Source organism: Pectinophora gossypiella, chromosome 24 (genome assembly GCF_024362695.1).
Source record: "Pectinophora gossypiella chromosome 24, ilPecGoss1.1, whole genome shotgun sequence".
Lineage (NCBI taxonomy): Eukaryota > Metazoa > Arthropoda > Insecta > Lepidoptera > Gelechiidae > Pectinophora > Pectinophora gossypiella.
The window spans coordinates 4,698,144-4,710,860 of NC_065427.1; the positions used below are offsets into that span (position 1 = coordinate 4,698,144).

The following is a 12,717-nucleotide window of genomic DNA, read 5'->3' on the forward strand; positions in this document are numbered from 1 at the left end:
ATTAAGAACATAATTCGGTTCAGGTAAACCTGAATCTGTGATACTCTGTTCAGGGGTGTTAAAAAGGCCACATCGAAGCAATTCATCTAAAAAAACAATATTGCATTTTGACATTTGCGCATAAGATGAATTGCTTTAATGTGGCCTTTTGTGAAGAATGCGTGGCGTACATCGTGGTGTCACGGGTTTTAAATAACTGAATTTATTTGTCTTTACTTATCTTATCTTATTTAGCCTATTCGATCCCACTGCTGGGCAAATGCCTCCCCTTGATTTTTCCACTCCTCTCGACTTTGCGCGATCTCCGGCCAATCCTTCCGATAAGCATTGAGGTCGTCACACCATCTTTTACGCGGTCTTCCGCGACTTCTATGCCCGCCTTGAGATTATGATTTTGAAATCATGTTTGGATCACAAATAATTGATATCACGAAACGACCTCCGTGGTCCAGTGGTTGGGCGCTGGGATCATGATCCGGAGGTCCCGGGTTCGATTCCCAGTGGGAACATATCGCAAAAATTACTTTGTGGTCCGTATAGTTTGGTTAAGACATTACTGGCTGATCACCAGATTGTCCGAAAGTAAAATGATCCGTGCTTCGGAAGGCACGTTAAGCCGTTGGTCCCGGTTACTACCGGTGGTGAGTAGTCAAGTAACATGAGCCATGTCGGCCTTTGGCGGCTTAATAGTAACCCTGACATCAGGTTTGATGAGGTTGGTACTCCACCTCACAACCCGCTCGATAAAAGATATCACGTGGTTTCCAGGATATGTGCCCGGTTAATGCCAAGAGGATCGCCCGCCATTACACGAGACTTAAACGTAACTGCCGAGGTGTGGGTGCATAAATATGCTATACAACTCTGCCTACCCCTTCGATTATACAGGCTTGATGATTATAGCTCTATTAGCTAGTCCCCCTGGTGTAGGGTCACCAGGAGGCGGACCGGCGATCTATTTTATAGGACCTACAAGAAACTGAGAATATTAATAAACTGTGTAGTAATTAAATATAGTCTGCACTATGACTTGAGTCTGTCGCTCATTGAGACGACGTGACTGAGACAACAGCTTTGTTTTAGTTTTCCCCGAAGGGCAAGGCAAAGGGAACTATGCCCATACAGCCATGTGTTATGTATTTTTTTCTTGATGATTAATGAAATGATGAAACCTAAGCCCCCAGGCTCGAAGCAGACTCCTGCTCCGAACCCCAAACGAATTAACTCAAAAGTCCGCATAAACTTTCAAGTTATGAAGCGGCTTCTTGGCACGAAGCGAAAATAGATAGGTACACTTATTCATTGAATATTACGATATTGTTAGCGGCATCCCCTACTCATATGGCAACACCGACGACCGAAGCTATATAAGGACGCTCCAACCAACACTTGCCCCTCTTTTTATTCTTTCGTTCGAAGCGCGCGCTCTTAAGATTACGTTCATTTCTTTTGTAAATTATAATTTTGTAAAATATATCCGATTTGTTTTGTGCCGTGTTTTGTGTCGTTTTTTTTTAAATAAATTTGTTTCCACCTCTAAAATCAGAAGTGGGATTCGGAGGCCGTTATAGCCGACAAATGCCATTCCTGGTTTCTTCATAATGTCAAGTAGGAAACGAGTAGCACCGCGAGAGCGCGCGGCTTCGCCTCATCCAAATGTAGGTAGCCTGGCGGCCACTATGGACGCGATTCTCAACCGCCTGGCCACGTTGGAGCAGCGCGCCAGCACTCCCGCGAGCGAGGCGCCTGGCCTTGCGATAACGCAGGCGGGACATGTGGGTGGAGAAACCGCGCCGCTTGCGCAGACACGTGGTCGCGCGCTGGCCCCGGTTCCCGAGACGAGCATGCCGCCGCCTCTGTCGGGTGACGGCCGCACCGCCAGCCCTGCCAGCTCCGCTACATCGGTCGCAGCTACACCGAGCGCAACGGAGCGCCTGATCGAGGCCCTGAGATCCATCCAACCGGTGAGATCTAACCATTATTATATATCTGATTTCGATCCTACTGTTCATGATGTCAATGCATGGTGTGACGAGATAGATCGTGCCTGTTCACAAAACCAGTGGGACGACAGGGAGTGCCTAGCCCGTGTGGGGTTATCCCTAAAGGGCGAAGCACGCCTCTGGCTACGTGAATGGACGAGTGATGACCGTACTTGGTCGAATTTCAAGGCTGAACTAAAGTTGTTGTGTCCACCCCGCATCGACATTGCGAACATACTTTTTGAAGTAATGTGTACCGATTCCGATAAGTATTCCACCTATGCTGACTATGCCCGTAAATCATTATTGCGATTGCGTATAGTTAGAGGATTAAGTGACGAATTACTGTGTGCTATAATCATACGTGGCATTAAAGATCCGCATATTCGCGCAGCTGCCACTAATGCTAAACTAAAACCAGACAGCATCGTGGAATTCCTATCGATATATGTGAAGCCAAATCGTTTATCCGCCAGAGGGCGTCTTGTAGTAAACATCGTCTCCGCGTTAAATTATTTTTAAAAATAGAGCTTTCAAGTTTTATGAATTACAATTTCATCACAGCAATCAGTATGCTACAAATCGTGCGCGGAAGTGTTTGTGACAATTTATATCTACAGAAAACCGATTAAATTGACGTTATACCAACTAGTGTAATAAACCATCGAAGGAGTGTGTTTTCCCTTTGGGAACTCAGTGAAAATATCAGTGACTAAGCTATATTAACAAATAAAGTGAAAATCCTTGAAGATTATAAGTGAAACAGTGCAAAAGTTTAAATATTAATTTTTAACGGACTTCTTTATAAAACGCATAAATAGTTGTGATCTGATTCAAATTTTCGATACAAAAAACAGTAACTGTTTGGTGTAGCGGCGAGTGCACTAGAATTCCTTTTTCTTCTACGTGTGAATCAAAGTTCCCGGTGTCGGATCCCGCATCAAATGAACATTATTTTTTTCTTTTTGAAACTACTTTTTGATGAATTTTAATTGCACATTTAAGAAGAAATTAATTAATACGCAAATAAGCAAATATTTGACGTTGTTCTCTATAAGAAAGTTAAAAATATAGTTCCACTGCGTGACGATAGAGGGCGCAGTCAAAAATTGATTTAGTTACACTATTCGACGACAGAGGGCGCAGTCAAAAAAATTCGATTTTAGTTATTCTACTCGACCACAGAGGGCGCAGTCAAAAATAATATAGTTTCACTGCTCGACGACAGATGGCGCCAAAGGATAACAATATTTGTATTAGATGCAAAAAGGCATTTACAGACAGACAAATTTTAACATGCTGCATATGTGACGGAAAATACCATATAGATTGTGCAAATGTTTCTTCAAAGAGATTTTACTTAATGGAAACCGAGAGAAAAAGTTCTTGGAAATGTATTAACTGTATCTCTACAAAACAGACACCGGACAATGTAACCAGGCGTAACTACAAAGTAAATGTACAAATAGAAAATTCCTTTGAATCTCTTTGTGATGAGGAAGATGAAAGCGATAACATGCTTGAGTTTACATCTGCAAGCCCAAAAAACGAAAGTGCTTTGAATAGAAGCTGCCCAGACATAGGGCCTGGAAACGCTTTCTACGTCGAAGAGTTAACAACAAAAGTTCATGATCTAAAACAAAAACTTGCTTCAGCGGACGAGGAAATTGTAAACCTCTTAAAAGAAAACAGTGAGTTAAAGGCAATAATCTCTAAATATGAAAAAGAGACGAACCTCCTAAAAACAGTATGTACATCTACACAGAACAACAATACAAAGAAGAAAAATAGAGCTAAATTGAATAGAAAACTGCTAGATTTTACACAAGAGGAAGATTCCACGAACACGGACTTAAATTCTCAGAACCTGACTAAAAGTAGTCACCAAAATTCACTGCATGCAAACTCGAGCACTCCTTTGGACAGCCAAGCAGACAAAACGCCAAATAGACCACAGACTAATTATAAATTAAGAGATCAAAGGATATGTTTGATAAGCAATGGCTCTAACAAAAACCTAATAAAAGTGGCTGAAAAATCCTTCCCGGAATCACAAGTCTGCCATTACTCATTTCCAGGCGGTAGAATTGATCAACTTCTTAGTGGAATAAATAATACAACCCAAGACTTTACACATCAGGACTTCTGTGTTATTTTCATTCCTGCAGAAGAGTTCACGGCATCGGCAGACTACAAGAAGATGATAGAGAAGATTCGATGTTCATTGCAATGTATACGTCATACTAATATAATATTGTGTGTACCTACTTTTAAGCTGGGTAACTATGTTACCTTATACAATAGAAGAATCGAAGCTTTTAACCGTTTACTAGACTTAGATAATCTGACTTGTGAATATGCATATATTTTTGATTCAAATAGAAAATTAAGCTATGACTTTACAATGTTTAACAAAATGAACGGCCACATTAATAGGAGAGGACTAAGTACAATCATTGCGGATCTATCTGCATGGATCGAGGTGTTTGTAAAGCACTCTAAAAGTCAATCTGTTGCAAATTCCCAAAAATGTTTTCGTCAATAATATTAATGTTAGTAACTCCTCTATTTCAAGCCCTGCACCACTTAAAAATGAATCAAGTGATAATAAGGTTAGGATTCTGCATCAGAACATTGCCGGTATTTGTAATAAATCGGACCTCATTGACATCACCATACAGAACTTGGAAAGCTATAGTAGTGAAGTTGACATCTTATGTTTCACAGAAACAAATGTAAAACAAGGTACAGAAGCAAATATTAAGATAAATAACTACAAACTAACAGCAACCTTTTGTCGAGAAAAGAATAGAGGTGGATCGTGTATTTTGGTAAAAAAAGCTATGGAAACCAAACTATTAGTCTTTCCTCCAAAACTAGCCAAAAAGTTCTACTTCGAATGTTGTGGAGTAGAAGTCATGGGACTAAATCTTATAGTAGTAACGATATATAGAATCCCAAATCCCACCAAAGCTCATGTTGGTATCTTTTTATACAAACTAGACATATTGTTACGATACTTAACCACTAAATACTATAAGAAAAAAATTGTCATATGTGGCGATTGGAATATAAATATCCTAAAAAAGGGAAACTCTACCGATAAATTGTTGAGCTTAATAAATAGCTTTAATTTCAGTCCCCATATTTTAGTGGCCACAAGGTCTAACTCATGCCTAGACCAAATAATCAGCAACATAAAACGTGCCGAACCATCTGTGATACCCTTAGGATTATCTGACCATCAAACTGCACAGATGATATCATTTACTATGAAAAAACAGAGAGTCTTCACAACCTGGTTCGAATATCGACGGGATTACAGCAAAGAAAATCTTAAAAAATTTGAAAACTGTATGTCAGCTCTGTCATTTCTGGAGATATTAGACTGCAATAATGCTGCACAAGCCTTCGACCTTTTTTACGAGACGTTGCGATTGTTCTACAACCTGTGTTTTCCACTAATAAAAGTTAAAATAAATAACAGACCTTCAAAGTTAAAGTGGCTAACAAGGGGGTTAAAAAAGTCGTGTAAAACCAAACGGAAACTATATCTATCATATCGCACATCTAGCAAAAAAAGTAAGCAACTAAAACAGTCAGTCCAAAAATATATAAAGCTTCTTAGAAAATGTATATTCGCGGCACAAAGAATAAATAATACAAAATTCATCAGTAAACATGGGAAAAATTCAAAAGCTATATGGAAGACTATTTCATTGGCCACTAATAATACTTATCACGATAACGACATTAAATGTATAAAATTTAATAATGTTCAATATAATGACCCCCAAAACATCTGCGACATATTTAATAATTATTATATCCAATTGACTAATAGTAATAATCCGCATCTGATTAGACACATTAATGTACCCAACAATGACATAAATGATCATACAATTTTCTTGACACCAGTTGACAGTAGCGAAACATACAACATTATAATGAGTTTAAATAATAGTAAGTCTAGTGGTATTGACGACATTAGCACAACTGTTTTGAAGCTCAACGCTCGTACATTTGCGCGTCCATTGGCACACCTTATAAATTTAACTTTTGAACAGGGTTACTTTCCAGCGCAATTAAAAGTGGCACTTGTGAAGCCATTGTTCAAGAAAGGGGATAGATTAGACCCCGGGTGCTACAGGCCAATCACAATTGTTCCAATACTGTCAAAAATTTTTGAAAAGGCGATGCAGAAAAGACTCGTCTCATTTTTAACAAAATTTAATATTCTACATCCTCAGCAATTTGGTTTCCGTAAAGGGAGTTCAACAACACTAGCTTGTTATGACCTAGTGAGGACTATTACTAAAAATCTAAATAATAACATACCAATGACGTCAATATTTCTCGATATGTCAAAAGCATTCGATTTCGTCCATCACGGTTATCTACTGAAAAAACTACAAGTATACGGAATCCGAGGTAAGGCTTATGATTGGTTCGAACTCTATCTCAAGGGCCGCAAACAGTGCACTGAGGTTACAAATATGGTAAGAGTCAATAATGTTATTACTAAAAAGAAGTACATGTCTAAGTTTTTAGTTAATAACACTGGTGTACCTCAAGGTAGCATAATAGCTCCAATTTTGTTTTTATTGTACATAAATGATCTCCCACGAGCAACGCTACATAAATCTATATTATTTGCGGATGACACCACACTTCTAATAGCTTGTGATGACGATACATATATTGATACTATAAAATCAGCCCTAAACGATATGAATAACTGGTTAAATAATAATAATCTAAATATAAATATCAGTAAAACTAAACTAATGGAATACCGTCACCCAAACTCAAATTTGTTAAATTTAGCTAATATACAATTTAACAACAGTAACGTTGAAAGGGTTGATACGTTTGATTTCTTAGGGATTGTTATTGATACTCATTTGAACTGGAAAGCCCACGTTGACAAAATATGCTCTAAGCTAGAACGCTTTGTATTCGTCCTAAACCGCTTAAGAAAAACAGTATCGAAGGAAGCAGCACTCATGGCCTACTACGGATATGTCTCCTCAATACTTAGCTATGGTCTTATTATTTGGGGAAATTCAACTGAGATCACAAGGGTCTTCAGATTACAGAAGCGATGTATCAGGGCTATTTGCGGCGCTTGGTTTTTGGAGAGCTGTAAACCTCTATTCAAAAATTTGAATGTTCTACCTCTACCCTGCTTGTATATAAGGGACATTTGTAACTTCGTTAAGACGCATCCTGAATACTACAAATTGCGCTCACAGGTGTCAAGGAGACCACTGAGGAATCAGTATGTCAACCTTTTGCACCAACCAAGCTCTAAGTCCTACTTATACAAACAGAATGTTTTTAACATGAGCATTGAGGTGTATAATAAGCTCCCTAACTCTCTAAAGTTATTAAACGGCAAAATATTCAAAACCGCTCTAACAAAATGGATAAGTAATTTAGGGTTCTATAGTGTAGGAGAGTTTTTAGACTATAAAGATAAATAATTGCCTGTATTGTTATTAACTTATTATTAGTTATTAACCGTTGACTTTTCTTTTTTAAATTTTAATTTTGACCTGTTATAACATGACACGATATTTTGGAAATGTAAATTTTAATGTTGTTGATTTTAGAAAGTTTTATGTTTTGAGTGCATGCCAATTGTTTCAAGCTTTTGTATTATACTTTTTATTGTAAATTAATATTTGCACGCCTGCAAGCAGGCTGAATACACTAAGGACATACATATTACTTATTAAGACCATTGTACTGTGTTCATGCAAATAAACGTTCTATCTATCTATCTATCTTAAGTGGAAGTGCGAGGGCCGTTGCAAACACTCATGCACGTAGCTTTCGACCGACCAGTGACTCATCCGTCAATAGTAATCATAAGCGCCCCGCCGGGAACACAGACGGACGAGCGCGGTGCTATACCTGCAACCAGGCTGGGCACAAAAGTAGATTCTGTTCTAAGCGAGTTAAGACCGAAAATAATGTTCGAGATGCGAACAAAAGTTTTGCATCTACCCACGAACCGACTAACACCGCCAAAACTATGTGTACATTTTGTAAAAAGATAGGACACCTCGAAGAAAACTGTTTTGCCAAAGAACGCTCAGAGTCGCGTAATAAGGCTAACGTAAATTTTTGCCGCGAGACGGCCTGTGATCGTCCCAGTCATAATGATGTGATAACAGCGGTTCTTTGTGGTGTTCCAACCGACGTGTTAATCGATAGCGGTTCGAGTATTTCTCTAATTTCGCACGATTTAGTCAAGCACTTTTCGTGTCGTACTATCCCAAGCGCACAGATATTGCGTGGTTTAGGCGGGATAGAAATGCGTTCCGATTCCTTCGTTACATTGCCAATAGAATTTAGAGACGTTACGTTGGAGGTTGACCTCTACGTTGTGCCTCGCTGTTACCTCAGTGCGCCAGTGCTTATAGGTACCGACGTTTTAAATAGAAAAGGCATTACTTATATACGTACGAGTGACAGCCAGCGCATAACTAGAAACTGTTCGTTTGTAAATAATGTGAGTCATGGTGAACCGAAAGTGCAACTCGATTCGATCAACACCCCTGTGTGTGGTGACAAAAAGGTGCAACTCGCCTCTGTTTTGAATAAATACTCAGAGTTCTTTTTAAGCGGGACAGCGACGACTACCGTCAATACCGGGGAGATGCACATTCGGCTCACTAGTGAGGAACCTGTTAATTACCACCCATACAAACTGTCGTATGACGAAAAACTGCGTGTTCGTGAAATTATTAGCGATTTAAAGGAAAAAGGTATCGTACGCGAATCTGAGTCCTCGTACGCCAGTCCTATCCTGCTTGTCAAAAAGAAAGACGGGTCGGATAGGATGGTGGTTGATTATCGCGCGTTGAACAGCATCACTATAAAGGACCGCTACCCGCTTCCTTTAATCGAGGATCATATAGATAGGCTCGGGAAGTCTACGTATTTCACGGCGTTAGATATGACAACTGGCTTCCATCAAATAAAAATTAATGAAGAATCCGTACGTAAGACTGCGTTTGTGACCCCTGAAGGACATTTTGAATACCTCAAAATGCCATACGGGCTCGCAAACGCACCGGTTGTCTATCAACGAATTATCTCTGATACTTTGAGAGCCTTTATAGAATCAGGCCGGGTTCTCGTATACATTGACGACATTTTATTACTTAGCGACACGATAGAAGAAGGATTGTCTCTGCTCGACTCTGTTTTGCAAACCCTAACAAAAGCCGGGTTTTCCATTAACTTACGAAAGTGTTCCTTTCTTACTACCGAAGTAGAATATCTTGGCAGAACGGTTTCCAATGGTCAGGTTAGGCCGAGCATGCAAAAAATTGACGCACTTGTCAAATCTCCGGTCCCTAAAACCGTCAAGCAAGTCAGGCAATTCCTCGGCCTGGCCGGCTATTTCAGGAGGTATATCCCAGGTTATGCAACCAAGGTGGCCAGTATCGCATATTTGACTCGCAAAGATGTGAAGTTCTTGTGGGGTGCGGAACAGGAACGAGCGAGACAAGAAGTCATCTCTATATTGACTAATGAACCTGCCTTATTAATTTTCGATCCCTCGTTACCTACCGAGGTACACACCGACGCGAGCTCATTAGGTTACGGCGCCGTGTTGATACAGGTGGGAAAGGACGGTCGCAGACACGCAGTCGCGTATTATAGTAAGGTCACGGCGGGTGCAGAGCCCAGGTACCACTCCTATGAATTGGAGACCCTCGCTGTAGTCAAGGCCCTACAACATTTTCGCCATTACCTTGTTGGAAAACATTTCAAAGTAGTAACTGATTGTAACGCCTTAAAGATGACTCAGCGCAAAAAGGATCTCCTTCCTAGGGTGGCGCGCTGGTGGATGTACCTGCAGGATTATGATTTTGATCTAGAATACCGAAAAGGTCAGTTTATGCCGCACGCCGACTATCTCAGTCGCAACCCAGTTAACCTCTGTGTCGTCCGAAAACCACTTAATTGGGCTCAAGTTGCCCAAGCGGCAGATGATGAAACATTGACTATGCTCGAAAAACTTGATCAGGGTCAGTTAGACTGCTCGCGATATGTCAAAAAGAATAACGTGTTGTATTACAAATATAACGCGATAGGTGAACAATCGCGGTTGTTATGCTATGTCCCTAAAGGTTTCAGATTAAGCCTATTACGTGTTTTTCACGATGAACATGAGCACATAAGTATTGAAAAGGTACTTGATTTAATTCTTAAGCATTTTTGGTTCCCTAATATGCGTCAATTCGTAAAGAAATACATATCTCATTGCATTGTGTGCTTGGCTCATAAAAGGGTACCTCGTGCCCCTTTACAGCCAATAGTGTCGTGGACTAAGCCGTCGACACCTTTCGATACGGTGCACGCTGACGCTCTTGGTCCATTACCTGAGTCGAATGGTTATAAATACATCCTCATATTAGTAGACGCCTTTACTAAATATTGTCTCCTGTATCCAATGTATAGGCAAGACAATGAGGAACTTAAATGTGCATTTACTAACGCAGTCTCGATTTTTGGTACGCCGCGACTTATTATTTGTGATAGGGGAAGAATGTTCGACAGTGTCGGTTTCACCGGATGGGCATCGAATTTTGGTATACAGATACATTTCATTACTCCCGGAATGCACCAAGAAAATGGGCAAGTGAAACGGTACTGTCGCACTATTCTTAATATGATTAGAATAGAGGTTAATTATAAAAACGAATCCTGGTCTAAGACGCTGTGGAAGCTACAACTCGTACTAAATGTCAATAAACAAAAGACTACTCAGTGCTCCGCTCTAAATCTGCTCATTGGATCGGAGACAACCACTCCTGCTATCAACGCACTGGTTCGAGATATCACCATTGAAAGTTCTACGCCTAACCGGACAGTTTTGCGCGATATGCGGCGACAAAGGGCTGAAGGTCTATTGGCTTCAAATCAGGCAAAGCAAGACGCTCGTGTCAATACGAATAGAAAAGCACCGAGGTCTTTTACTGTGAACGATTTGGTTTTCGTTATAAAATCATCCCAATCCACAGATAAGCTTGATAGTGGCATGCGGGGTCCATATCGCATCATTAGAACGCTGTCTAACAACCGGTACGAGCTGCAGTTGATAGCGGGCTCGTATGGCAAGACTACACAGGCGGCCGCGGAGTATATGATGCCCTGGAATGGCGAATGGACCCCGGAAACCTGCTCTGCCTTCTTTGATTGTAAGCATTATCTATCTGCATGTTTATTCCCCTATAGGTGCCCTTTCGGTAGCTGAATTGTTTAACTTGTCTTAAGTTTTCTTGTGGTACGCTTTGTCCAGCAGTCACCAAACCATTCGATATGTCCAGTACCGAGTTAAGCGATATAATTTACACATGTAAGTCCTGGAAGGCTATGGCATAAGGCATTGTAGCACCGTGTAAGGCCTTGGTAGGCATCGGTTGCGATATGAATCTCGTGTAAGGCCTTGTGTGGCATCGAGACTGTAGGCAGGACCTCGTATGTATATAACGTGCGAAGTTACAGATTGTGTGAGGCTTCGTGTAACGTACCTACCTTCTTACAACAGCTCACAGCGATTAGCCAAGCAACAAGACTTGTATAACGCTTGAAATAGAATTAACGTGTGGCTATTCTCCCCAGGTGTAGAAGACCCGATTGTGGAGGCAGTGCCAGAGCTACGACAAGAGCCACAGCCGGGACCAAGCCGCTGTGCGCTACACCCAGGCCATAGGCCAGCCGAGGAGAGCAGCGAGGACGCAGCTCCGTCAGGAGAGGCCGTGTTAGCGGCATCCCCTACTCATATGGCAACACCGACGACCGAAGCTATATAAGGACGCTCCAACCAACACTTGCCCCTCTTTTTATTCTTTCGTTCGAAGCGCGCGCTCTTAAGATTACGTTCATTTCTTTTGTAAATTATAATTTTGTAAAATATATCCGATTTGTTTTGTGCCGTGTTTTGTGTCGTTTTTTTTTAAATAAATTTGTTTCCACCTCTAAAAATATAATAACACTGTCGCGAATGTTTTCGATCATTTTCAATAAAGAAAGCAACCGTCCCATTCCCGTTCCCGCCAAAAAGTACTGAGTGAGACAACAGCTCGTCGTGGTAGTTCCAAATTTAAAATTCGTGGTGGAATGGTTGTTTAAAAGTTGGTTGCCTGCCAGTCATCATCTACCAAACGGATCGCGACAGTTGTTTTGTTTTTAAAACGGACCCGCAATTGGTGTTCCCAAGTCTAGACATTGCATTATGCTTTAGTATCCCGAGATAGCTGATTAAAATGGTTTTGGCGTGTCTTCCATTTACTTTACGAGTTTTTTTATGCGCAATCATTCAGTCTATAGGCCGCGTTTCGTTGTTTAATTACCTACATTCCGAACCGATTTTTCATTGCCAACTATAAAAGACCTTTTATGATTTCAAGGGGAAGTACAATTTTGCTTATATCTACTAAGTTTCAGTTCACTGTGAAGTGTAATACTAAATTCAGATACATAATCTTACGCCTGTAATATCACAAGTAATCAATGACAATTTGCAGCCACTGGTAACACGGAGTCCTAAAATAAAATTTTTAACAAAAAAAAAACCGACTTCAAACGCAAAACTAAAAAGCAATAAATAAATTTACTTCGCACAAAGTAATTAGTACGTATTTTCAATTAGTTAATTAATTTATAATTCTGAAGCCGGTGCCAAGGAAATGCTACAACGAAGTACCGA

The 12,717-nt window shown here is 40.4% G+C and overlaps 1 protein-coding gene across 2 annotated transcripts; it reads left to right on the plus strand.

The window, feature by feature from the left end:
* The first annotated feature begins 1,325 nt into the window (after positions 1-1,325).
* Positions 1,326-11,982, plus strand: LOC126377918 (uncharacterized). Of its 2 annotated transcripts, none has more exons than XM_050025973.1 (2): positions 1,326-1,964; positions 11,631-11,982. In XM_050025973.1, exons 1-2 carry the CDS (start codon positions 1,602-1,604, stop codon positions 11,634-11,636), a joined length of 369 nt encoding a protein of 122 aa, XP_049881930.1. In that variant the 5' UTR covers positions 1,326-1,601; the 3' UTR covers positions 11,637-11,982. The 2 variants fall into 2 exon arrangements, with proteins under 2 accessions (XP_049881930.1, XP_049881929.1); XM_050025972.1 differs by lacking the exon at positions 1,326-1,964 and adding an exon at positions 10,768-11,206.
* The last annotated feature ends 735 nt before the right edge of the window (positions 11,983-12,717 follow it).

What these genes read in the sequence shown, in the direction of transcription:
- LOC126377918 (XM_050025972.1), top strand. Translation starts at nt 10,891, where the DNA reads ATGCGGCGACAAAGGGCTGAAGGTCTATTGGCTTCAAATCAGGCAAAG. An exon ending in CTGCTCTGCCTTCTTTGATT is followed by an intron (nt 11,207 to 11,630) that starts GTAAGCATTATC and finishes TATTCTCCCCAG; the next exon opens with GTGTAGAAGACCCGATTGTG.